The sequence below is a fragment of the Capricornis sumatraensis genome, chromosome 16, assembly GCF_032405125.1.
Source record: "Capricornis sumatraensis isolate serow.1 chromosome 16, serow.2, whole genome shotgun sequence".
NCBI lineage: Eukaryota > Metazoa > Chordata > Mammalia > Artiodactyla > Bovidae > Capricornis > Capricornis sumatraensis.
In genome coordinates, this window is record NC_091084.1 from 77,796,829 (window position 1) to 77,824,661 (window position 27,833).

At 46.8% G+C, this 27,833-nt stretch overlaps 1 protein-coding gene across 2 annotated transcripts; it reads right to left on the minus strand.

The window, feature by feature from the left end:
• CELF1 (CUGBP Elav-like family member 1) lies at window positions 1–26,469 on the minus strand. 2 transcript variants are annotated; one of them, XM_068988149.1, is made up of 14 exons: window positions 26,384–26,469; window positions 18,145–18,332; window positions 16,554–16,636; window positions 15,973–16,021; window positions 13,955–14,086; window positions 13,334–13,413; window positions 12,619–12,780; window positions 10,156–10,231; window positions 8,602–8,730; window positions 8,114–8,224; window positions 7,237–7,422; window positions 4,537–4,680; window positions 3,941–4,107; window positions 1–705 (listed from the first exon to the last, which is right to left on the minus strand). In XM_068988149.1, exons 1-13 carry the CDS (start codon window positions 26,452–26,454, stop codon window positions 3,980–3,982), a joined length of 1,539 nt encoding a protein of 512 aa, XP_068844250.1. In that variant the 5' UTR covers window positions 26,455–26,469; the 3' UTR covers window positions 1–705; window positions 3,941–3,979. The 2 variants fall into 2 exon arrangements, with proteins under 2 accessions (XP_068844250.1, XP_068844251.1); XM_068988150.1 differs by lacking the exon at window positions 26,384–26,469 and having other exon boundaries at window positions 8,114–8,227; window positions 13,955–14,089; window positions 18,145–18,337.
• Window positions 26,470–27,833: the final 1,364 nt, after the last annotated feature.

Genomic DNA, 27,833 nt, shown 5'->3' on the forward strand with positions numbered 1-27,833 from the left:
GGGGGGGGGCCCCGCAGGCTCCCCACAAGGGCGCTCCCCGGCAGGGCCACAGGCGGCGGGGGCTGCCTGGGCCCAGCTGCAGCCGGTGGTCAGAAAGGAAAAAGGGTTCAGGGGCTTTCTGCAGTTGCGAACTCAGAAAAAAACAAAAATAGGAACACATGCAGTCTCCTCAAGCCCTACAAACTGTATCAGCAAAATGTGCTCAGGAGCCTCAAAGGTTTTAGTGACATCTTTTATTTCATTGTTTACTCCAAAGCTGTCTTTAAAACTAAACACACCGAGAAACAAAGCCTAGAAGCGGACTGGCTGTGTGTTCACAGAAATACAAACACCACGCGGTATGTGCTAGTAGGGCTGCTCTGAAGACAATTACAAAGAATTGGAATCACAAAATCAAGTGGTTATCTTATGAAGTTCTAGAAAAATAGATTTTTTTATATTCAAATGCAAGTTTAAATATTTCCCCTTCAGCAGTCGTTCTAGCAAAACCAATTTGGCAGCACAAAAGAAAAAAAAAAGGAAAGAAAAAAGAAAAAACAAAGAAAGAAACAAACATAATAAAAATACACATCAGCATCAAAGGTCAACACAAGGTCAAAGGTGAGAGTTCAAGCATCAGAGAAGCTGAAGAGACAGGGATTTGGACGATGTACTTGACGCCACATCGACATGCTTTAGGCACAACGATGAACAAACGGCAGGAATCTAGAAAAAAAACAAACCAGAAAGAGGGAGACCCACTGAGTTACACAGAGCAATACATCCAAACAAAGAGAGAGAGAACAGGAACACTCACTGTGTACAGCCCTGAAATGAGGAGGCGGGCAGGGGAGGCTGGGCAATGACGGAACTCTTGCACATGCTAACAATGGACACGGGAAAGTCAAAAAGGACATGGAGGACACCAAGAAAACATCCAACTGCCAGAGACACGGGGAACCTAAGGCTTGGATTTCCCCAGAAGCGCCCAAGCGCATCTGAAAAGCAGCTCTCGGGCGGAGCAGAGCCTCAGCCTCCCGAGTCTCACTCCTGGTCGAGACTCAGGGAGACAGCTGGAGCTGCTGGCTTGTGGGGGGGGGCGGGGGGTGCGAATTCTTTGGGGGAGAGGGCCAGAATTTCTCCCCCTTCCTATAGGGATGGCCCTCTTGCCAGAAATCCAAGCTCTTAGCTTCCACGAGGGCCCTGGCCACTCCTGCGGGACCCAGGAGACACTGTCTGGCTGCATTCAAGGCAAATCAATTTCATGATGAAACCCAAGGAAGAAACAAAGCTACAGCAGAAAACACGTTTATGTAAGTGAGACCCCCACAACAGAAAAGCACTGCTTAAGACTTGACTGCGAGTCTCCCCTCTGCGAGCTGAACCCTTTTCACACCGTGAGACTTGTAGGGGGAGCAGCTTCTCCACAATACCACCTTTGGCCTGGGGAGAGAACTGTGCTCGAGGGCGGCGCTGCTGTGGGAATTCGCGGGGCCGGGGCAGCCGAGGGAACCCACAGCAGGCAGGAAACCTCGGGGTCTGGTATCAGAGGCAGGCGGATTACACCTTTAACTTTCATGCCAATAGCAAAGGGGTTCCGGAGCCCAGGACAAATAGGTAAGCAAGTAACAGTGAAATGGGGGAGGAGGGAGGGACAGGGACAAAGGTGGGCACAGAGTGGAGTTCCGGGCTTTGGAAAACCCCACGCGGGCCAAGGAGGAAGACAGAACAGAAGGTGAGACCGGCAGCAACCTGCGGAGCACAGCTCTCTCCTCCGCCAATTCACAGCGTTAACGCCTCCCCCTCGGGCAGATTGGCTGGGCTGCAGACGGCCACAGAAAGTCAGTAGTTTCAATCATACACAGCACCCTGTGTGTACAACAATCACATTCTGGATTCTATAAAATCCTGGCCTTTTCCAGAGATATAATTTAGGTAATAAATATTCTCCACCCCGGAGCTGTATAAAACTTCTATAAAAATAGAAACGACATTCTTGGTTCCAGCCGGTTGGGATTCAGAACAGCGCCTCCCCAACCTAGCATTTTTTTCTTTTTTTTGTTTTCTTTTTTCTTTTTTATTTTTATTTTTTGCATTTATTTAAAAAATCCCATCATGACCCTGGAAGCCTTTGGAACAGTTTTATCCTTGAAACACAGGACACATTTCTCCCAGTGCGCAGAATTCAAGTTTACGTGGTTCAGCTTAAGAAGTATGTTTCATGTTTCTTAGAGGACAACAGACCCAAGTTAACACTATGAGAAGGGAACAGCTGTCCCAGCTTCAATGGGATAATCCACCACCACCAACTACCCGCACAACAGCAAGCCGGTCAACGCTCACCTGAGGCCCGAGGACAGAATGGCAAGGAGACCGCCCCTGTCTGACTGACAGCAAAGCAACCCCTGTGATCTCGCCTCTGCCGCTAGGGGGCACGGCTGACGTCTGTGAGGCTGAGGACCCCAGGGACGGTCCCTGGCCTTGGCTGCGGGTCATATCCTAACAGGGCCACTTCTGCCCAGGGACACATTCCCGACAGCAGGTCCTTCCCGGGCCTCCCCACTACCAGCGCTTCTTGGAGCAGAGGCTGAGCCCGGAGGCTGTGTGGGTCACAGGCAGGAGTGAGACCTGCGGGAGGCAGCAGGGAGCTGACTGTAAGCACGAGGCCGAAAATGAACAGGGTGCTACTGAGGTAAATGAACACTGAGTGCACACGGAGGCTGTAAACGTCCTGCCGTCGCCTTTGTCACCAAGAGCAGAGCACGGGGCTGGAGGGGCAGAAGAGGGGCCTGTCTCCACCCAGACGCCACACCTGGGCCATCTCAACCAAGGAGGCAACCGCGGATTGCTTAATCCTTTTAAGAACTGGGTGTTGGCCACCGGGAAATGCAGCACTGGCTCAAAGGAACCCTAGGACTCAGGTACACTGAGAAGCAGGCTCCTCCTCCCCCAGCGACGGCTTTTAATCTCTCTGCTCAGGAAAGGTGCTCCCTTCTGCCAGATCCCATAAGCCCTTCCTGGATCTACCCTCACGAGAAAACTGTGGCTGGGGGTGGAAGTGACATTCCTTGCTGTGGTCAATTCCAAAACAGGAAACCCGACAGTGTCTTCCCGAGAGGCCTTCTTTAAAGGGGCCTGGTAGACGTGGGCCGTGGTCTAGCGGTCTGGTGTTGAAATAAACTATACACGACCCCTTTGACTGGCTGTTTCTTCCTAAGAGCCACCAGCCAGGAAGGAAGGGCTGATCCAACACCAATGGCTGGCTGGGTAACGGATGACAAATCCCTGCTTTTTGCATGTTAGGCTAATTTAATAGGTGCATTATTTCCAGAGACTTGTTACCCCTTCTTAGGTAAGTGGGCAGAAATCCTAGATGAGAATCTAAAAAATCGCTGGCAAGAATGCAGACTTTCCAGTGAAGGCGGTTACAGAGGAGTTTCAGCCTCCAGCTCCCAGGGCTGCCGGGTTTCAAGTCACTCTCCTTCTCCAAAGCCAACCCCACCTGCTATGCCCCCAAACGCTGTTGGGTATCAGTTCTCACGTCACCCACTCTCGTGCTCAGGAAGATTCTGGGGGTCCACTTTCGCCTAACTTCGTCCTCTTTCTTGGGATAGTTTGGGGCAAATTCTGATTCTCTTTCTTAATGTTTTTCCATTTCCCCTCCTCCCCCAGGGCAGTTTGATGTTGGTCCTTCTCAACACACACTGGTTACAAACACAGCAAACTTTTAAATAAAGGAAAAAAAAAAAAACACCTCAGGATATGGCACCTAAACTCCAAAGTAAAACACTGGAAACCAAAGCACAAACTTGTCCTCTGTACGAAGCGAAATTCCCACAGAAGGCAGTAGCTGAGTCTTCAGGGCAAGCTGTGCCTGCGAGAGTGGCAGGGATCAGGGTCCAGGGCTGTCAACGCACAGCCTTAGGGCTTCGAATCATTAGGGTGCTCCTCCCCCACTTACCAGAAGACCCTCTCACTCCAGTCTCAGAGGGGAGCACGCTCAGTAGGGCTTGCTGTCGTTCTTCGAACGTTTGAGCTGCACTTTAAGCCGCTTCATGCCGATCTGAAAGCCGTTCATGGACTGGATGGCAGCCTGAGCCGAGACAGGATTGTCGTAACTTACAAAACCTGTGTGTCCGAGCAGAAACCCAGTGAGGGGCGTGAAGAGGCAAGGACAGCCTCAGTCCTCCTTATGCAGCAGGATCCTTACATGAGCTGAGTCTCAAATCTCAATTCTTCTCATCAGGAAGACTTTTTGAAATTACATCACATGAAACAAATCAGGTTCCTAACAGTATCAGCTGACATCTACACAGTATCCTCAAGTATTTTTTGGCCAAGCCATTTTCCATACATTATTTTTACCTCTGGAGCGACAGTGTGGGTACAAATCACCATTCCTACTTAGAGAAATGAAAAAATAAACTGAGGCTCAAAACGAGGTAATGTAATCTACTCAAAGCAAAGTTAAACTCAGCTCTTCCTGCTGTCAGCCCCTTCTCTTTCTCGCTCACTGGACACTCAACCCTCCCCACACCAGAAGAAACACCAACATACCGAAACACTTGCTCAGGTTTGTCTGCTTGTCTATAAAAACCTTGGCAGACACGACGTTTCCAAAGGGCATAAACATCTGCAGCAGGTCCTGGTCTCCGAACTCCTGGGGCAGGTGGTAGATGAACAGGTTGGCTCCTTCCGGACCTGCAAGATTCCCACTGACTGAAACGGCATCAGGGTCAAGCACACTCTCCCCCGCACCAGCTGAGCCCCATTTCCACCTGTGTTAAAACTCTCAGCATCCCCCAAAACACAGAAATGTGTCTGGAGAACTAAAAAGATTCTCCAAACACAAAGCAGGGAGCTGAAGGGCAATCTCTGCAACAGGTTCCTCCCCTCTTTCCTGTTCACCATTCTCATGCTCTGTCTCACCGATAGAGGGCAGAATTTGACCCTGTGGGAGGATGGCATGCTGGGACAGTAGCAGGCAGATGTGCATTTGGAGCAAAAAAAAAAAAAAACCAGTAGAAAGAGATTATAAGTAAAATGGGTTTCAAAAGAGTGCCTAGAAACTAGAGGGCCAGCAAAGAGGTCAGTAGTCGCCAGAGTCAGGTGGGGCAGGGACTGACAACAGAGAGACAGGAGGGAGTTTCTAGGGGTCATGGAGATATTCTACGTCTATGGTGGCAGGAAAGTGACTACGTGTGCTCGTCAGAGCTCACAGAGCTATATTCACCAAAGGGTGAATTTTACCATAAGTAAACTGTGCCTCAGTAAACATGTATTTTTAAAATACATGCCTATGATAAATAATCAGGCTTCCCTGATAGCTCAGTTGGTGAAGAATCCACCTGCAATGCAGGAGACCCTGATTCGATTCCTGGGTTGGAAGATCTGCTGGAGAAGAGATAGGCTACCCACTCCAGTATTCTTGGGCTTCCTTTGTGACTCACCTGGTAAAAAATCTGCCTGCAATGCAGAAGACCTGGGTTTGATCCTTGGAATGGGAAGATCCCCTCGAGACGGGAAAGACTACCCACTCCAGTATTCTGGCCTGGAGAATTCCATGGACTGTATCGTCCACAGGGTCGCAAAGAGTTGGACACGACTGAGTGACTTTCACTATATATGATAAGTAACCAAAGCTCAAAAACAGAATATGTTTTCCTCTTCAACTCAAGGACTTCCCAACGAAAGAAAAGCTTTAAAAAGTATTTTTACTGGAGTATAATTGATTTACAACGTGGTGTTAGTTTCTGCTGTGCAGCTAAGTAAATCAGTTATACGTATACACACGTATATCCACTTTTTGAGGTTCTTTCCCCATACAGGTCCTCAGAGCACTGAGCAGAGTTCCCTGTGCTGCACGGCGGTCCGCACTGGTCTGCTTCACGTGTCTCGGTGTGTGTGTGTCAGCCTCAGTCTCCCTGTTTGCCCCTCCTTACCCCTCCCGCCTTGTTCTGCATCTGTGACTCCTCCTGTTTTGTGAAGAAGCTCATCTGCAGCATGTTTTAGAGCGACACCACATTCATCTTTCTCTGCCTTAGTTCACTCGGCATGATGCTCTCTAGGGCCCGTCCATGTTGCTGAGAATGGCACTACTCCATTCTCTCTAACGGCTGGGTACAGCCTGTTGTATACATGCACCACGCACTGAAGAAGAGTTTTATTACAGCGGCAGTCCAGCGAGCCTCCAGCCGCCCCGGCCTCCCTGCTGTCGTCAGATACTGTGGCACACGCTGCCTCGTGGTCTCTGTGCTTGCTGCCCCTCTGCCCCATTCCTCTTCTTCCCCGAGATACACACACGGCTCGCTCCTTCCCTCCCTAAGGTCTGCGCTTAAAACGTCCATTTGGAGAAACCTCTATGGAAAATGCTATCCTTCTGGCACTCTATTCTGCTTTCCTGTGTGTTATTCTTCAGAGCACCACTGGAACACCTCACGCTTCTGCTCACTGCCTGTCTCCAGGGTTCCAGGAGCTCCCTGTCAACACAGCCCAGGGCAGGTGGTAAATGTCCAGCTTAGAGCAGGGAGGGCGTGCTGCACCGGGGCTCCTTGGGGCTAAAGCAAGAGAGGATGCTTGTCTTTTCCTACATGAACGCTTAGATCCTGCCAGCTCCTGGCTATGAAAACCCATCAAATAAGAGCACAGAGATGTCAGCAGGGTTTTCTACTCACACAAACCACTTTCAGGCCTCTTTCTGCTCAGAAAGCCTCTCCTGAATTTACTACCATTTGTGTCAAAGCACCTACTCCCCACTCCATCAGCCCACAGGCTGTAACTCTGTCTCATCGTCCTTCGGTTTGTCCTCAGTAAGGAAAAGCACAGATGAGAAAGTTAGGAAAACGCCAAATGACAGGGTTAAGGGGACACCTAGACAGAAGGCATCCTCTAGCAGACTTCTAAGAGACACTTCCTCTAGCAGACTTCTAAGAGAAAAGACATCCTTGAGCAGACTTCTAACAGAGAAGACTTCCTCTCAAAAACAGACTGCCAAACGGCACCAGACACAGTGAGGCCAGTATGTTTCCTCGCCTGAAAGCTGTAGCCCCACTCGAGGAGGGTGTACACAGGTTCTGAGACGAGCCACAACCAGAACACATTCCAGTGCAGACCACAGTTTCTCAGTCCACCCCTGACAATGCCAAAGAGCAGTGCTGGCCTCACCACCTCAACAGCTCTCCTGGGCTTTGCCTGCCCTTCAGTGCTGGTGCAGAGAGTGTGCCCACCCCGCCCTGACTCCAGTCCCCCCGCACTCACCTTCCTTCTGGCTCCCAGCGGCGCCGACACTCTGCTGTGTCAGCAGGCTCTGGTTGTACAGGGTGGGGAGTGCTGCGGCAGCGTACTGCTGGATCCCCGAGTAGGCCTGCGTGAGGGCCTCCATGGTGCTCCCGGTGCCGTTGGAAAGGCCGCTGCTGCCCAGGCCACCATTTAAAGCAGCCATCCCTGGGTGGGGGTGGGGGTGGGGGAGGGGGAGGAGGAGCGACAAATCAGAAAGACTCAACTGACGCGAAAGACAAATGCCCAAGTACACCTTGTCATCTCCTACTTAGCTTCTCCCTGAGAAGGAACAGCCATCTGACGGGTCAGGTTTCAGGACAGTCACCAGGGCCCATGGCTAACGGGGACATTCTAAACGGCCACACCCAGAGGCAGCTCATCCTCCAACCTGCACAAGAAGCGATACCACTGACACGTGACCTGCCCCACTTCTTCTCTGGATTCGCTGCCATTTTCTCCTAAGAATGGAATGTGGTAAAATAGTCCCAGGCCTGAGGCTTAAAACGAGTGCATACATTGTATGATAGATGTGGGTGAATCCCATCATCGGGATAGCTGCCAACGTTTACTGCGTGTACCACGGTCAGACGCTGTACTAGGTGATGTGCTCAGCACTGCATTGGATTCTCATTTTACCTGACAATCCTCAGAGAACTCTAGTCCCACTTCACAGACGAGAAAATGCCCTTAGAAAGGTGGTCTTAAGGTACAGGGTCAGGTCTGACTCAAAACCCCACGCTCATCTCTAACTCCACTGGGCCACCCCCACCATTCACTCTAAGTGTCCCTACCAGAGCAGTTTAAAATGTGCTACCTGCACAGAGTGACTGGATGACTTCCAGGGACTGGCCCTCACCTGCCAAAGAGCTGACGTTGAGGCCTGCTGTTGCTCCAGCTAATGTCTGCAGGGCTCCAAGGGAGGCGATGGGGTTGACGGAGCTGCTGCTGCTGGAGCTCGGTGAGGACCCTGCTGTCAGACACCCACCAGTTAAACTCAAACTAACACTTGCCTTCCTGTGTCAACAGGAGCCAAAGCACAAGCCGTGTCACTCAACTCTTCATTCTCTTTATAGGGGGGCTTTCGGTTACCAAGTCCCCCGCCCTCTGCTTGCCCCAGTGAATGATTCTGGAAACAACATGCTCCTGCAGTACACAGAAGCGATGATTACAACTAACTGAAAACTATGAGAGCTCTCTTAACTCAGAAGAAAACATTTGAGACTTTACTGTTCATGATCTGACCCCTTTGGAAATGGGTGTTAACTATTCTCCAGAACAACATAATCCTCATGTGGGATTCTGCCCAAGGCCCACAAGGGCGCCCGGCCGCTATCACATGCTTACCTGAACTGGTGAGTACGCTGAGGGGACTGCTGGACGTGGTGAGAGCACTGGTACCACTGGGTGTGTTCTGAGCTGCACTAGCTGCGGCAGCCAGTGCAGCCAGGTTCTGTAACTGCATTGCATTTAACCCTGCAACATCCAAAGCACGCGATCAGCCAGCAGCTAAGAGTGCCCTATATCCACTCCGGCAATGACCATGCAGACTGGCAGAAGGCTCATCCCAAAGTGGAACTATTCTAGGTATAAGCCTTACAGGCAATACTATAGAGCTCCAAAAAGACTCAGATACCATTCAATTCATTGAGAAACTAGACATTTCCTCAGATAAGACATGTCTAATACAATAGCAGGCCAGCCCAAGTGAGTGAGCATTAATAAATGGATGGGCAACTAGAAAATCAGAAAAAAAGGGGTGGATTCCGTGGTCTACCATGGAGACAGGCAGACTGAAGAGAACAATGGCAAAGCCCGAGGCAGAGAATGCATCTGTATCTGAGCCTTCACTCATGCTTTACAGGGGATCTGCTCTGCAATGGAGGCGAACCAAGCAGAAAATGTAGCAGAGATCCAGAAGACCATGGAGGGATGACATGTGAAAACTGCAACAGCAGAGAGAACAAAGAAAGAACCACCACCTGAATAGCAGGCTAATCATCAGAAAAACAAGAGAAAACAAACTCCGAGGAGAAGACCTCCAAGTGGAACCCAGCAACACTGGGCAAAAGGAGAGAAAAAATCTGAACCGCACCAACGTGCGGCAAACGATTCCCCAGGTAGGGGAAAGGCAGATGGGCAGGGGTGGGGAATTAATGAGGAGAGAGAGGCTGCAGCACAGATTTACAGTCTGGCAACTTTCTGAAAACACAGCAACCTTTCAGTCCTGGGGACAAAAAATGAATCCGTCAGACTTCCCCAGTGGCACGCTGCACCTCACCTAGGAGTAGCCCTTCCTCAGATGCACCTGCCTAGCCGTATCCCAGTGCTGTGGGGGGTGGGGCTGGGCGGCTCTGGAGCGGCCCTGTCCCTGCCTCGGGTTTGTCTGTGGAGCCGTCTTTGTTAACAACTTGGGCATCTGTCAGTTAAGTTTCTGATGTTTGTTAACACCAAAAATAGTAATTACCTAAGGAATAACATGTATCAGACACTAACTTTCGAGGTTCTAGCAGCTGCAGGGCAAGCCACACACACAGAAGCCATCTTATACTTTTCCTCTGAGAATCACTGGAAAAGTCACTTTATTGTGGAAATAATTCGTGCAATTTTCTCCTTATCAAAGTGGCTGCAGACAGTCTGCAGGTACTAACAGCTCTTCTTACTAGAGACTTACAGGGGTGGGGAGCAGACAGCTGCAGAGCATTATGACACCAGTAACTAAATGGGCCGCCTTCGAGAGAGGAGGCATGAGTCCCAGGGTGTTCATCTAATGTCAGGTTTATGTAATGAGTGGGATTTTTTTTTTTTTCCTGCACGAACAGTAGAAAACTCTCAAGACTGTTGTTAGCTGCGTCTGTTGGCTTGGCTGGTGCTGCTCCTCCGCAGCAGTGAAACACTTACCTCCCATCGGGTGGAGGCTGCTCAGGGTGTTGAGGTTCCCAGAGGAGGCAGTCTGCTGAAGGAGCTGCAAATAAAGCTAGACATTACACCAAAAAACAGAACAAGAGTGAGAGTGAGGGCTGGTTCTGCATCTGGGATAACTCTACAGCACAGCAAAGCGAGAGTGCAGAGGCCCCCAGAGAGAAGAAAGTCGAAGACAAGAACCCAAGCCAACACAACAAAAACATGAGGCTTACGACAGCACAACCCAGCTGAAGCCCTGGCGCAGAGGACGGCCATGTCAGCTGCGTCCTAAGCCAGGCCCGAGTCCCTGGCAACACAGCGCAGCAGCAGAGGACAGAGCGCGAGGGGAGACCCGAGCTCAGCCCAGGCAGCCATGCAACCCACTTCAGGAGCGTCTGCAGACGAGCGACTGCCATGTCTAACTTCTCTCCCAAATCCTCCTTGATCAGGTCCATACACCTTATTTTATAGGCCGTTCCCATCTGGAGACCTAATTTCTACTTTAGCCGATTACTTAAAATGCCAAGTGGGACCATTTCAGGCTCTTTCTCAGAGTATCCTTTACCAGCCATGATGAAGTTGTGACTAGATCAACCTTGTCGTGACTAAAATACTACGCGTTCATCTAGCCCCATTCACCTCACTGTTGCAGATGACCAAATGACGGCGCAGGCTGCACTCATCCATGGAACATTCTCTTTCAATGAGTGTTCCATAACAAATACAACGAGAGGACCTGTCCGTAAGCTGTGAATCTCCACGGCCTTACCCTGTACCTAGCAAACTGGAACCCTGATCTAAACAACCTGCTGGAACCTTTTGTTCCATTCAAACCCAATCACTGAATGGCTGGTATTCTTGCTTCTGGATCCTCGGTTCAATCTGTTACCCATTCCTACAAACATCTGACCTGGCTCCTCTGTCATCATGAATCTCTCCAGTCTACAGGCATTTCAGGCAAGTTCACAAAGTTCCAGAAGTAGGATGAAAAAGTGTGCACACACAGAATTTTATCAGCTTCTCAAAGGGCTCCACAACCTGGAAGATTTAAGAACTACTGCCCTGGTTTCAAGCTGACACATTCTAGTGCATCCTAATTAATGATGGCGTGCTATCACTTCCGCAGTCCATCACTCACACGTCTTTATTTCTGTCTTCTTCAATATCCTGGCCAATGGGCTCAGTCCCAACTAGTGGGCTGTACATACTGTGCTTGGCACTTCCTCCCTAAACGAGACCAGCTCTGAGCGCGGGGATCATGTTTAACTGAAACAAAGAGGCCACAGCTCTCAACATATACCATCATGTGCCCGCTAGATGTGGTAATGACGACAAAAAGGTGAGTCTTCCCTAAAAGAAGGTGCCAAACCCTCTAAGAAAAGCAAGCACACGCCATGGAGATAATTTCCAAAGCATTATCATTCTGGCAGAAGACTAAAATCTCTGAATTTTCTCAACTTATAAGCAATGTTCTAGCACCAAGGAACAATTTAATCTGCAGAAATAGAACCACCATCTAGGCTTTCTGATTTCAGAGAAATACCAGCAAAGATAATTCTTCTAATATTTTAGAAACATAGAAACCAGAGAGCATCAAATTAGCCAAAACCTGGCACCGAGGGCAGAAACCACTGCCTTTCTTCTGTCTCCATGTAAAATAATATGTTAAAGGATGAGGAATGAATGCCTATACTTCTGTGTGTATTCTTAGGCTATCCATACTAACCTAGTGGCTTCACCATTTGTTTTCCTTCTTTGGTAGCTTCACAGATGACTTGTTCTTTCTGATTTTAAGATGAGACAGTTTTAAGTGTCTTGTGCCATCTGTGATTCTTTTGAGGGTTAAAGCAGTGATAATCCCCTGTAACATACACTGCAGACCTAATAAAGTCTAACAAATTAGAGCCTGCTTTTGGATTATATGACTCAAACCTGACAAGAAAGAACTCAAATTAAAGGAAATCTATTTACTATTTAGTGAACTCCAACAGACACCTGTAATACTCATTTAATAATGTCCATGTTAATCTCTTGACCTCTCTGTCAATGGGAAAATCTACTGTCATACTCTTCATGGAAGGCTCAGGAAGAATTTTATTGATGGCCTCTACATCTACTGAAGAAAGAGATGGAGAGAGATACTTGGTAGCTAAGAATTCCCCAGGAATTCTTTTCCTTGGGGACAGGGACACATGTTTCCAAATCTTTGTATTAGGAAATTAGGAATTCACTCTAATTGGAGCAGAAGCTCAAAATATAACCAATGATGTGTGACGAGAGAGCGAGCCAGTGCACACTCGAGACTAGCATGACAAGGAACACCGTGTTGCCTGAAGTTTTCTCTAAAACCTGGGATACGCTAAAAGCTGTGAGTGCTATTATATATGTTAGCTAGGGACAGCAGGAGAAGAAACAGCCGGGAGCCTGCACAGCCTGCAGAAAGCAAACCACAGGACTCACTGCTAAATACTGGGGTCCGAGAGTGTTTAGACCAGCCAGGTTTCCCCACACAGAGGCTGCGCTGATTTGCTGCATCTGCTGCTGGAGCTGCTGGGCCATTCTCTTCTGTTCTTTGTCCTTCTGTGTATCAGCAAATTTTACCACCATGGGGGAGGAGCAACCCTACGAAAACACCAAAACCAAAGGGTCAAATTCCTCATTCTGGGTGAAGGGAAACCCTCCTTTCCAGGGTCCCATGGGCTGCATTCTCATTTTATTCAGTGCCAAATGATTCTCCTCTTTGACAGACACAAGTGGCAAAAGGTAACTTGAAAGGGTGAACTAGCTGCACTATGCTAACTTTAAAGAAAGCACCAGTGTTTCGGATGTTTGGCTGGCTTACCTTTCAGGGCTTCCCAGGTGGCATCAGTGGGAAAGAACCCACCTGCCAATGCAGGAGAACTAAGAGACCCGGGTTCGATCCCTGGGTCGGGAAGAGCCCCTGGAGGAAGCAGCAGCACCCCACTCCAGTACTCTTGGCTGGAAAATCCCACGGACAGAGCAGCCTGGTGGGCTACAGTCCACAGGGGTGCAAAGTGTTGCACGTGACTAGAGTGACTTCGCACACAGCACCTTTCAGGGCAAGCAAATGCTACACATGCTACCGGGCCTCGGCGCTCAGTGGCCTTGGTGCTCCGGTGCTGGGGAGCCCTCCCTTTCACCCGCCTGCGCCCACCTCCATGGTCTGCGCTTGGTGCATCGCCTTGATAGCTGTCTGTGCCATGGCTCTTGTTGTGAAAGTCACAAACGCACAACCTGGTGAGAGAAGAGTCAACAGCTCATCCATTCATTTACTGATTTATCTGACTGACATTTACTGAACACCTACTATGTGCCCAAGTGCCATGCTACCAATAGAGACGTGATTCCTGCCTTCAGGAGTGCACGATCTAGTGGGGAAGGTGATGTGTTACCACCAGGCGATACACGCTTCAGGGAGAAATCAGGGAAGCACAAACAGGAGAGAAAGTGCTTGAATCACATTCTCTAGTTTCTCTCGTGAAAGGGGTGTTCGCACTTTGGCACAGAATTTCTCCAAGGACAGAAACAGAGAATTTTAATGCACGACACTTAAGTGCAGAATGCAGATTCCTTGGGGGAACTGGGATCAACTGACAGGAATCATGACGGGACCTAGAAACACAACACCATCCTCAACCCTCTCCATCTTGACAGTATCATTCACGGCAGCTGGAGATCACTGGTCTCCACTGATCCAGTTAAAAATAACTCCAAATTTAAGATGAGTACTTTCGAAGGTACTAAAGGTACTTTTAAAAGTTAAAAGTGTACCCACCTCGGCTCAACCCATCAGGTCCCCTCAGTATCCGGCATTCTTCAATCTGTCCAAACGAAGAGAACATGACTCGGATGTCATTTTCAGTGCACTTCTTGGATATCATACCGATAAACAGCTTCCTGTCTTCCACTGCTGAGAGAGTGAACACAAATGCTTGGCCGTTACTGCAGGAGGCGGCGCAGCAGAGCGCTGTGCCTTCCAACCTACCGCACTGACTTTAAGATGCATTCTGTTTCATAACTTAGCACCTGCTCTTATAAATCATAACTGGGAGCACTTAGATGAAATATAGTAGCTTCAGGGTCTCATGGAAGTTACTTAACCCTTCTGTGCCTGTTTCCTCGTGTGATTACTAGAGGAAACTTGGTTCACCTCGGAGGTTGCTGTGGGTATTAAACACCAAGTACTCAGCATCCTGCCTCGTACTTAGCGAGGTCTGCTCTCACCAGAAACACTGTTGTACCAAAGGATGAGTGCTCCCACTTAACTGATAAGACAACAGAAGCAGAACACACACTCAGTGAATGTAACGGTCCACCTTCATATTCTGGTTATCTTCTTGAGGACTAAGCTTTTCTTCCTAATTTTTTAGGGAGGGAATCTCTTCAGTTCCCCTCCTTATTCTGGTTGGTAAGGAACTATGCAGATCAGAGGCATTCCAGTTCACTCTCAGACATTCCTGTAATGTTTCCCTGTCAACTCTTATTTATCGCCTCTACTTACCATGCTTATTTTAAAGAACTCAGATGACAGATTACTTACAGCACTGAATCACTATCTTCCACCAGACACAAAACTTAACTCAAAATGCATTAATTCTGAGTAAGTAACAGATTAACTGAAACCATGAGACTCCTAGGTGAGTTGGGCTTGGTAAACTCCTTCACATGAGTCTTGGCAATGATTTTTTTTGGATTCGACACCAAAAGCAAAAAAACAAACAAACAAACAAACAAACCACAGCTTCCCCAGGAGCTTCCCTGGCGGTCCAGTGGTTAAGACTCCATACTTCCAATGCAGGGTCAACAGAGACACAAAAGATGCTCAATACCACTAACCATCAGGGAAAGGGAACTCAAACCACAGCGAGATATCATCCCATATATTAGAATGGTTATTATCGAAAAGACAAAAAAGAACAAGTGTTGGTGAGTTTGTGGAGCAAAGGGAGCCCTTGTTCACTGCTGGCAGGACCGATGTGGCACAGCCACTATGCAAAGGAGCACCGAAGGTCTCCGGAACATCGGGATGAGTGCCGCCGTTATCACCCAGCGACCCCACCCGGGACACTCATCTGAGGAGCATGAAGAAACTTCCTTGAAAAGATCTATGTACACCCATGTTTATACAGCAAAGGTACCGAAGCAACCTAAGTATCCATCAACAGAGGAAGGGATACAGGAAAAGGGGTATTTTACACACACGACTATTCTCCAGCCATGAGAGATGAAATGTGGACCCATGTGACAACAGGAATGCACCGTGAAGACATTCTGTTAAGTGAATTAAGTCACAGAAAGATAAATACTGCATTGCTCTCTTTTAAATATGAATATTTCAAACAAAAAAACAGTTGAGCTCATGGAGAACAGACTGGTGCTTGTCAGGAGCAAGGGAAAGGAGGCAGGCAAAATGGGGAAAGGAGGCCAAGAAGTATTAATAAGCTTATTACACATAAACTTCCAGTTTTAAAATAAGTCACGAGGATGTATGGTGACTACAGTTAATACTGCATTGCACGTTTCAATGTTGTCAAGAAAGTAGATCTTTAGAGTTCTCATCACAAGAAGAATAACTCTGATAACTGTGCATGGTGACAGATCGAGACTTTCTGCACTCCACAGCACATACAGACACTGGATCATCATGCTGTACAGCTGAAACTGACATATCATGCGCCAATTATACCTCCACAAAAGGGCAATCAGCGCACAATGCAACCCAAACGCCATGAGGACAGCAAACACACCCGCAGGAACCGCATACGGGGAGGACTCGCTCACGTGCTCGCTTACCGTTGTTCTTCTCGCTGTCGGCAGGCTTCATCTGTATCGGATGATGCATCTAAAAGGGAAGACAGGTGACTATTAGCATTACACACACTGGAGGCATTCAGAAACACAGATGAGGACTCTCAGGGAAATACCAAAACCGAGCTTTAAGAGGTGTCTCTGGGGACCTCCCTGGTGATCCAGTGGCTAAGAATCCACCTTGCAATGCAGGGGACATGGGTTCAACCGCTGATCAGGGAACTAAGATCCCACATGCCTTGGAGCAACTAACAACATGCGCCACAACCAGAGTCCGTACGCTGCAATGACGCAACCAACCAAGACCCGACGCACCAAAGAAAGGAAGAACTGTCTCTGAACTCACGCCTGCCTCATTATCTCTCCTCAACAGAACCTCAAAATAGAATGTGAGTCAACAAGTCAAAATTCTCTTGGCTGAGAATCACTTTCAACCTATCTTCTTTGAAACATTCCCTTTATTCCTCCTTTGCATCAGTTGCTGTGGCAGTCACCCTGTTCCCCCCGTAAGTGTGCTCCGCGCGTCAAAGCCACCGCGGTTCCACTTACTAGTAGGAGTTTCTTACCCCTGGGAGGACCTTCATGTTGTGAAGAGCGTTCTGAGCTTCTAATGCAGCTTTTCGGGTGTAAAATGTAACAAAACAGCACCCTGCAATAAACAATACTTAATGAAATCAAACCAGTCCTTTGAAAGCAGATAGTTTACGAGAGCACTCCCTCCTCCAGGGATACACTGAAAGTCAAAAGCCAAGGCTGGGTTTATTCAAATAGGTGGGTGGGTGGGTGGCGAGAGGGGAGGGAGGGAGATGGAGAAAATCTAATAAGGAAGAGAGAGAAAAAAAAAAAGGTTTTCTGCCATGTTCTTTACTGCTGTCGCCACCTGGCTGTCTTCTTCTTTAGCTGCTCCTGTAGCTTCTCTGGCAAGATGGCTGTCCTTACAAAGGTCACAGAGCCACGCCATTCAGCCCGCCCTCCTCTGCCCAGGCAGTGCACTGGGCACGAAGACTCAGCCTTGCCCTCTTACAGTTTGTGGTCTACAACTCCTCCTTTCTCAGAACAAGCCTTACACTGCAGCCAGTTTCTACCATATGCCTTAACATAATCATCACTTATTAAATTATAAAATGACTTAAGAGCAAGGATCTCTTAGTATCTATTTCTTGGACTCTTGGTTCTCATCAAATATAATTACATGTCCAACAGCACTTGACTGAGGAGACCTTGGGCCTCTGTGCTCTGTGTCTTTACTGGGGATCGGAGGGCATAAGTATGTCTTGTAAATCTTAGGCCCGCAGTCCCATAAGATATGATATAGATTTCTTTTAAAATCACCCTGCAATTAAGATTTTAAATTACTGTATATTACATTGACAGTCATTTTCGGAAACTATAATACCTTTTACTTTTGGCTAACTACGCCACAAAGAGAAAGTAATTCCTCGGCTCTAGACCCTTCGCTATTAAGCTGGTTCAAGCACGACCATCACGCTTGCTTACCTCTGTACTATAGGACAGCTTCCATAGAAAATCACTCTGAAATGTTTGTTATCTGGGTAAACAAGTGTATATCTGCATGTGTCTAGGGGCAAAGCTAACAGCTTATCTACTATCAGTCCTATAAACCCTCTCCTCTGCTGGGTATTTCTAGAGGCAGCTTGCCTTCCTTCCCCTAATCATTTTGTAGGCTATAACAACCAGGTGATCTATAAACAAGCCCCTCCTAGTTGCTAAGCCATCCCAGAAGGCCTCTGTAACACCAACAAAAATCCACGAGTACCTGGACAGTCTTTCTCTTTTCACTTACCCTAGCTAAAATACTAAAAAACCACCTAGGTGGTTGGTTTACTTCAATTTTATTTCTGTCATTCCATTACCAAGATCAAATGAGACACTCACATGAGTCTGTCTCTTGACTTTACAGATCTTGAAAATGACTGCCCAACATCCAACTTACAAATTATCCTCACGATGTCACTCATGAGGATTTTCTTTTATTTTTAAGCCATTAAACATGTTTGGACTGGGAGATATAGCTGCAACAAAAAGACAGTCAGATCCCCCCACCAACACCCCCGCCATGACCACAAGTGCATTCTGGCAATGAGACAGAGCATGCGCATGACTGCAAATACACATAAACCCAAAGCCCTTCCTTACCTTTGCTCTGTGGAGGGTTTTGGCTCCTATCCCTTAGGACATTGATTTCATAGACAGCACCATACTGTTCAAACAGTTCCCTCAAGTCCTTCTCAGACCAGGTCCTTGGAACCTGGCCCACAAACATCTTGATAGCATCAAGATCCGGTTGATCTGGGTGGTCCAGGGTGCCGTTCATTTTCTTTGAGCTGCATAAAATGAAATTTCTATTACGTGTTCATGTTGCTTCTAAGAGAAAGTTCTTTTCTTTAAAAGTCTCAACCACTTCCTGAAGAAGTAAGGGGAAAAAAACCTACTTCTTTTCACTACTTACATTGAATTTACCAGAGCTCCCCAGCCGTCCCTCACTATGCCACCCCTTCCATCTGATCCCAAACTAAAGGCACCATTCTGATTAGGATACCCTGGGCTCTAACTAATGAAACGAATGTCAGTCATTCCTTGTCTAGCTAGAGAAGTCTCAGAAGAACTTAAGAGGTAAAGTTCCTAAAGAAAGCTTTAATCATTTTTAAGTAGAGCTAATAAAATTTTATAAAACGTCCACAAAATCACAAAAGACTACTGCTTATGGGTAGGATTCAGGATTCTCAATCTACACAATGACGGGTGGAAAGTTTTCTTTCAGTAGATGTCAGAACAGAAGCACAGGACTTCCAAGGCCTAAGAACTGACTAGAACATTAATCTTTGGGTGTTGCTGTCTCATGCATAATCCTGGTACTCTTGAGTGAGGCCCTCCAATCAAAACAAAATAAAACCTCTTAACTTTTACAAACGATTGTTATATAAACAATGATGTCATCATTCTAGGGTCTTCTGTTTCTAAGTAATCCGATTTGCTGCTATTTCTCCAAGATTTTACCAGTTAATTCCCTTACCAACTCTAACTGTTATAATGTCCACAAATTCCTCGAATCTGATCGCAACAAACCTGTAACACTCCTGTTTAAATGCCTTCATTCCTACCCCTGCCACTGTCAAGAACCATGGGGGAAACTCTTACACTATCAAATGTTTCCATTCAGAATGAATCAAAGTGCTTCTCCTACCACCTTTTCACAATCTTATTCTGAGCATTTATCCAAACTAGTAACACCTGACATTCCAAACAGTTAGCATGGTTAAGTTTTGTCAGTGTTTGATAAATCCAGAAATTACATCACCATGTTCAAATGTGTCTTTCTTTCTTTCTTTCATGCATTCTTTCTAATGTTCAACCTCAAATAAAACGCCACTTTTCTTGAAAAAAAAGTTTTGTCACCAGGAGAAGGCAATTGCACCCCACTCCAGTACTCTTGCCTGGCGAATCCCATGGATGGAGGAGCCTGGTAGGCTGCAGTCCATGGGGTCGCCAAGAGTCGGCACGACTGAGCGACTTCGCTTTCACTTTTCACTTTCATTCATTGGAGAAGGAAATGGCAACCTACTCCAGTGTTCTTGCCTGGAGAGTCCCAGGGACAGGGAGCCTGGTGGGCTGCCGTCTGTGGGGTCGCACAGAGTTGGACACGACTGACACGACTTAGCAGCCGCGCGTTTTCTCACACTGCTGCCTTCTGACTAGCATTTGAAAATCCTTGAGAACGCTGAATCTAGTAGCTCATCCTCTAATTTCTACACCTCTTGTAACTGAATACAGGGCTAGTTTCATGTCTAGGTACTAAACATCAAAAAGTGTAAGATAAACCTCATATAAACCAATCCCTGTTGCTTTGTCTATGAGGGTTCCCCACACTCTCCCCCAGGTTAACTAGTCAGCTCCATCAAGACTCACGCAGCACCGAATTTCCAGCTCGGTTACAGGACTGAACAGCTCTTAGCACGCTTTGACTCCAGCTACCTCTCCCAGCAAGACTGAGAGCTCCTAGAGGGCAGAAGCGGTTTCGTTTCGTATTCTTATAGTCACACCTGGGACTGGCGCCTGGTTCAAAGTAACTACCCAGATGTGGGGTGGGAAGCACTTCTTGTTCTCAACAATTCCATTTAAGCACCTAAGCCTGATAAAAATGAACGCTGTGCAGACATGAATGCTGGCTCACAGACCAGAGAGCAGGTATTCTCTCCTGTGACTATTTGACTGTCACAGGAACAATCTACTTTCCCCCCCCTTTTAAGCATTTTGGAATACGCTGTTTTACTGGTTTTCCCTTTTAATTTAAAACCACGTTTGGCAAGTTGCTGCAGAAATATAGCTACTTCTAAAAGATTAATCCCAATGTTGTAACAGAAATCATTCTATCATGAATTTTTTTTTAAGTCCTATGACCAGTGAAAAAATGGGAATCACTTCCTACCACCCGTGCTTCACAACTTTAATTACCACTTGGTTCAGACGGTTAAGTGTCTGTCTGCAATGCAGGAGACCCGGGTTCGATCCCTGGGTTGGGAAGTTCCCCTGGAGAAGGAAATGGCAGCCCACTCCAGTATTCTTGCCTGGAAAATCCCATGGACGGCGGAGCCTGGTAGGCTACCGTTCATGGGGTTGCAAAGAGTCGGACACGACTGAGTGACTTTACTTTCACTTTAATATTTTATTAAAATGTTGCTAATTTTTAATCACATTTCTATTCCAGGGAGGGTTAACACAGCACCCAAATAAATGGTGCTTAGAATGTTTTGACCATAAAGAAGCAGAGAGCTATTTCTGAAGAGGCAGGAGCCCATTAGCTTGTGTAACACTGGAGGTGCTCGGTTTGTCCCCTCCTTCTGTATCTGTGTACCACTTCTAAGTTTTTACATTGCTTTTTAGTGCAGAAGCATAAATGTAGTCGATCTATATGATTTGTGATTTATCCAAAAGTTCAGTGGAGATTCAGCATTCCAGACAAGTGCCTTTCCTTTTTCTCTTTACTCTCCAACCCCTGCTCATTTCATGTCCACTTTCTGCCTGAATCACCCTTCCCCCTGAGTATACCTATCCAAGAACCAGAAGACTCCCCTAAGAACTTTGGGCAATCTTTAAACTTAACCATGAGAAACTTTTACAAGAATCACACTCCATAATTTTACATATGGTTAACTGAATATTAAAAACATATGCAAAATGTAAGCCTTTACCTCATTATTTTGTTTTTCTATGAAATTATCTTACTGTATTTTACAAGCTGGGTGGAGGGAGGATGGGACATGGCCCTTCACCGGTTTGAGAAGCACTTCTAGAGCACAGCAAATGATCAGGCCGCGCTCAAGATGCAGTGGACACCATCCAGCTGGAGTTATGGACTGACTGACTTCTTCCTCCCGTTACCACTGAGCTCTTCTTCACACAGCGCAAGCACAGTGTTAGACGTGGTGTGGTAGTGGTGCTTTAGTTGCTAAGTTGTGTCTGACTCTTGCAACCCCATGGACTGGGAACCGACCAGACTCCTCTGTCCATGGGATTCTCCAGGCAAGAACACTGGAGTGGGTTGCCATTTCCTTCTCCAGGGGATCTTTTCAACCCAGGGATCGAACCCAGGTCTTCCGCACTGCTGGCAGATTCTTTACCAGCTGAGTGAGCTACAAGGGGAGCTCAAGATGTGGCATGCATCAGTGAATAAGGAAAACAAGGGGTATTTCTCTGGAGCACACGAAGATACAATTAGAAATGTAAGTGCCAGTATCAGCTAGAGACAAAAAAGAGAAAAGCAACCACATATGTATGTAGTAAGCAGTCACAAACTTCATCATCAACTGTTACTGTGTCTGAAGAGATGAGCAACAATGCTCTTCCATTCTCAACCTTCCACACATACTTCTAGTCCTTAGAAGTAACCACTACATAAAAAAGTCACCTGGGGATGAGACTCCCAGCGTGACATGCCAAGGATCCCACAATATCCAGGTATGGCATTTACTCTGCACATCACCTACTACATTCTCAAATTTGTGTCTCACCTGCCCATTGATGGAGAGCTCCTCAGAGTCAGTAATCATAAATTAAACATATTTATTACATTCATTCAAGAATCAGTGAATTCAACAAACTCCCTGGAGAAGTTACCTATGACGTCCCTGTCATTCCTAAGAGGCTGGTCAGTGGAGATACCTTCCTATCTTCTGTGGAAGCACTGCCAGCCAGTGGAGTGCTGACCGGGGGGTGGGCTGGAATAGAGGAGAGCAGGCCCATGGCAACAGGGGAAGAAGGGAGACGAGAAGGCAGCCAGCATCTCAGGGAAGAGGCATGGTATCCGCTTCTTTTTATCTTTCTGGCTCTGGCAGCAACTCGCGACTCATTAAGAATGAGAAACTAGGAGGGATCAGGACAAGAGGCTGTCTTGTCTACCTGATTCCCAATGGAACCCGCCACAGAAAAGGGAAACCCAATCTGGAAGAGACGGGGGAGGGAACCAAAGAGCTGTGTCGCCGAAGTACACTTCCATTCAAAACTCTTAACCCCTGTCTTCACCTTTTCCTATCAAAACTTCCCAGCTCAGAGGGCAGAGTTAATGTTCTGTTCTACTTTTTTTCCCATCCCTTGGCCCCTGATGACGAGACCAGGAGGCGGAGCTTAACCTAACAAGATGGTCCACCGGCTGGCTAGAAACCCAAGACTGTGCCCTATGCTTAAAACAGAAGCACAGGCCGGCTAGGCAAGACCCTATAGCTGCCCTGAGCAAGACAACAGCCACCAGCCACGTGTGACTATTTAATTTTTAAAATCCAGTTTCTCAACTGGCACTAGCCACATGTGACTAGTGTCGACTACACAGGATATCAGAGACAGAAGACTTTTCTGGGGGGTGGGGACATGCCGTGCGGATTGCAGGATCTTAGTTCCCTCACCAGGGGTTGAACCCAGCATCTCAGGAGTGAAAGCTTGGAGTCCTAAGTACTGGACCAGCAGGGACTACTCAGAAGAACATTTCTAACGTCACAGCAAGTTCTGCTGCCCAGGACTGCTCTACAGAACCTAGAACCCACTGACAGAAACAGGCAGTCAGTGATGAAGTTGCAAGAGGAAAAGCTGCAACTCAGGATAGCTAGAGCTAAGCTAAGATGAAAGGGCAGTGGCAAGAAAGAATCAGAGTCATGCTACAATACAGCTGAAGCTCGAAAACATTAAGCAATCATAAAAAGTGACATATTGCGTGATTCTACGTCTGTGAAACGAATGGCCAAACCTATGGAGACAGAAAGCAGGCTAGTGGTTGCCTGGGAATGGGAACTAGAGGCGGGGAGAAAGGGAGGGCATGCTCACTGAAGGGTACAGGGTTTCTTTTGGGGGTGATGAAAAAGTTGTTATTAGACAGTGGTAATAATCACAGAACCTTATGGATACAGTAAAAAATAAATTAAAAAATCACTGATACTGTGCACTTTAAAAGGGTAAACTTTGTGTTGTGTTCATTATACCTGCACGGTTGGGGCGGGGCGGGGGCGGGGGGGGGGGGACACGGGCGGTGTCAAGACATCCTGGAAAGGCAATGGCAAAGCCAAGTCACACTGCAACCAAAACCATCCAGGAGATGAACAGCAGAGGCACGTGCAGACAGCCGAACGTGTGCCCTGGCTCCAAAAGCTGGAGTTTCCGCGTCTTTGAGGGGTAGAGTTCCTAATATATTATAGTCCAGCCCATTGCATCCTTACAGGAAGAGCCTTTCATATATACTAGCTTGAGTGGAATCTGTTCCTTGTAGCCAAATAAGCTGGCAAATACTACCCTCACAACTGTTCAAAAATCATTTCCAAAATCTTTACTCACTCACTTTTTCCCCTCTTCCCTTCTTATTACCTGGTGACCTCCATTTGTTCATTATACAAGCAGAAAAATTTCACATACTTACTACTCCGTCTACCTCGCCAGCAGGCGTAAACACTTGCTGCATCCCAGTCTCCAGACACCCGTGACCCTGACCTGGTCCTCTGGCTCACAATGTGCACAGAAGAACATCAGCATGAAGAGGACCCAGAAACACTGGCCTAAGTTACTTACCAGCTGTTCTCTAGGGGAACGAGACTAGGTACACAGAACTCAAGGGACATCAGAGGACAGTCATAAAGATCTGAGGATCAGAGAAGCACACCAGTGCCCCCTTAAACAACAGGGACGCTAAGAGGTCAGGGCTGAGAGATGACCCCAGCCTAGAGAACACCTCTGTCCCAGGGCGCAAGCCAAGTGCCCCTCAGCTTCCCTGTTCCTCTATTACACAGAGTAGGTATCGGCAACACCTCTTTCCATAAACAAGAAAGGCAGCTAGGGAGCGGGCCCCCTCAGCCCTTCCACAGCTCCTGCAGCAATTTTTGTCTGCTGTAATTTGAAATTGCAGAACAGATACATTGCTAGGTCCTACTCCCAGGCAGTGTCACTTCAGAGAGAAAACCAGTGGTATCGAACCTACTGCTAAAGCAATTTGAGTGAAAAGAAGAGCTGAGAATCCAAGAGGTGGCAAGCACCCACCATTCTCCAGAACCTTCTTCTTTCCACTCGTGTGGTGCCCCTGCGAGTGGGCCAGAGGGCTTGCAGTCATGAGAAGAGCGGGGGACAACTGCTTAATGGCACCCGAGGAAGCCAAGTCCAGCAGGCAAAGAACAAAGAGGCTACCATCAAACTTGTATTTTAGGCCCAAGGTTGATACCAATTGTCCTCAGTTCAGTCACCCATAGCCTCTCTCCGCTGGGTTTCTCATCTGTAAAATAGCGGCAATAGCCTATGCCCAATTAACCTCACAAAGTTTTTGTGAAGATGGATGATGAAAACAAAAGCAAATGCTCTTGGAAAAAAATAATAATGTTAACAGAGTACTCTCTTCTACTCAGAATGAGCACTGTACTAAGTCCATTAGTTTTCATATTTCAGTGTACATAAAAACCACATGGGACACTATTAAAATAGATTCTTGGGCCCATTCTAGCATGAGAATTATCAGCGCGTGGGTCCAGAACCTGCATTTTTAATTCCAGGTGACTTTTACAGAGTGGTCCATGATCCAGATCTCATGGGATACTGAATTAGGCCGACCTAGTAAAAGATGAGGAAACAGGCTGAGGAAGAGCACTGGATCGGAGGATGGAACACCAGGCAACGGCAATGCACAGACAACGGGAGACAGCTAACTCTAGGGATCGTCCATCTGGTATGTGGGAATATTTTTATTATATAGTAAGTTTTTATGACAGCATTCACTGTGATTTCACCTGTAATCTACTGCTAAAGTTTTATTTTAGCAGTGAAGAGAACTCTCATAAAAAGACACTTCTAAATTACCATTATTTTGGAGACTACAGAGAAGGCGCAGGACCTGTTTCAAATGAGCGAGCCAACTCTGTTTGAGGCCCCCAAAACTACCCCACAAAGAACTGTTGAGAATCTGCTACCACCACACTTGTTACACCGAATCCCAAGGCAGATCTGCACACTGAGGCCTAATGTCAAAGACTTGCACTCCCCCTGTGATCTAGGGGGTATTCTACCATCTAATATGCTTGGCTTTGAATGACTTAAGTCTCTTTCACTTAGATTACAAGGTACTCTGAAGCCTGGTGAAAGTAACTCAAATCAAGGGTTAGAAGTGTGCTCTTTAATACAGAGCCCAGAATTCAGGCTTCCTACAGGTACAACTCAGAGCCAGGCTGGCATTTTAGTTGCATACAACGGTGAACAATAACGCAAACTGATTAGGCTTCTCATTTTTTACGTTCAAAATTTATTTAGGCAATTTGTCAATCGAGATTAATTCAGTTTGCCGTCCTTGGGGTGGGGCACATCTGATGTCCCCAAAACCACACAGTGTGTTGCGTGTTCAATTAGTTGGTGGGGGGGAGGGTCAAGATTCAGGGTTAGTTTACACATCAATACAGTATTCTGTATACACTGCTAAATACACCCTAGCTATCACTCTGTGATATGAGTATAAAAATTAGATCATTAGAAATAAAACATACATAAATAAATAGCTTCCCAAAAGATGATCTGAAATTGTATACCCAACCCAAAGCAATAAATCTAAGGTTTAAAAAAATACCTTAGAATCTATCATACAGGAGAACTACAGAAGGAATTAACAGCCCAGCACACTTGAGCTGATGGTGCTGGTTGTGTATCAAATGCATCCTTACGTACAAAACTTAGTTACAGCTACAGGAAGTCAGCAGTAACGAGAGAATCAGACTACAATAGGAAAATAACAATAGTGCGGACTTTGGCTTCCTCACCCAGTCTTTTTCTTCCCTCTTTTAAGCAAAGGGACTCATTTTATCAAGTAACAAAGAAAACAGCCCAAGTCCTCTACTTATGATAAATATTAGACAACAAAAATACTTACACAGGACTGGAATTCAAAGAGCAATGATCCACCATCATTTCTGGAAGGAAATCCAACTTAAACGCAGCCATCACCTCACTCTCCCCTTCAGAAGCCAACGATATTAACTTGCTGCACTTGTCTGATCCACAAATATACACAGCTTTAGCTTCCTGGGCCCCACAAAAAACACAAAGTGGAAACAGGAGCTCAGGGACGCCAGCAGTGAGTGCCACAGAAGCAGGCAGGACTGGGGAAGGGGCAGGGAGCAGGGGATTAAACAGGGGGTGTGAGCATGTGGAGGGAGGCTCAGCCCCGCACACAATGGAAGTGCTGATGCGCCAGGCTGGTTTTGTGTGATTTTCCCTGGCGAAGCAGTACTAAGCGCACTGTCAGATAAACAGTGTCAGACCCATGAAGAGAGCAGCGGCTAACAGAGCAGAAGAGACACAGACTTGCTTCCATCTTCCAAACTGCTCCCTGCCGAGCAGCTTCTGAGGAACCCCCCAAGCTTGAACTACCTGAGCACAAGGAAAAGGGGGGGCGCAGTTCACGTCATGTAGTCTGAAAACGTTTTAGAAAGAACTGGGTGGGTTAGCCTTGGAATGAACGCACTGTTTGGGTTCCAAACTAACCTCCAAAGAGTCATTTAAGGAGTTCTTTAAATGGTTCAGACCACCCATCAGAAGCAGGCCAGAGACAAGCTGGCTGAAGAACTGGCCACCAGAAGCATATTGCTCTCATATTAATATTACCTTCTGCGCTGGACCCACTTTGCCTCTTGATGATCTTTATCGCAGTGAGGGCTTTAAGAATTGCTGCTGCGGTGGCGTTCATTTAGGGAGCACAAGGCAAAACTTCCTTAGGAACTCTGAATCTTAATTTGTCAGAAAATTTAAAAAACAAAAAATAAAAATAGTATATTCTGCCTCTTGACAGAGTACTAAGAAACAGTTTATTCAGTATTTTGACCTTTCTAGAGAAACAAAAGAAAAACAAACAAAAGCCACCACAGTGATGATAATGAAGAAGACCTGGGGCCTACCAGGGACAAACGCTCAAATACTTAAAGGAGAGAGGAATGTAGACCAAGCCTCTTCACTGTCTGCCCTCTTTTAAACTGTTCCTAAAACCAAGATTAATGAATGCGCACATAAAAATTCTATTATGGGTGAGCAGCAGAGATAGATAAACTTAGCAGTCAAGGCAGATGTGGTACTCTCATTCTCAATTTAGCTCCACATCCCTCCAAACAACAAATGGTGGCATTTCAATATTTAGGCAGTGACTCTAAAACTATCTCTGAAGGCTCCCAAATTTCACAGGACTTCTTTCCATTTTTACCATTAGGGTTGCCTTACCTCAAAGGTTTCACTTCACTCAAGCTCAGATCACAATAAAGGGAACTTTGAAAAAAAGAAGTTATGTAAAGAGGTAAACAAATGAACTAAAGATACAGAATGACGTTCAA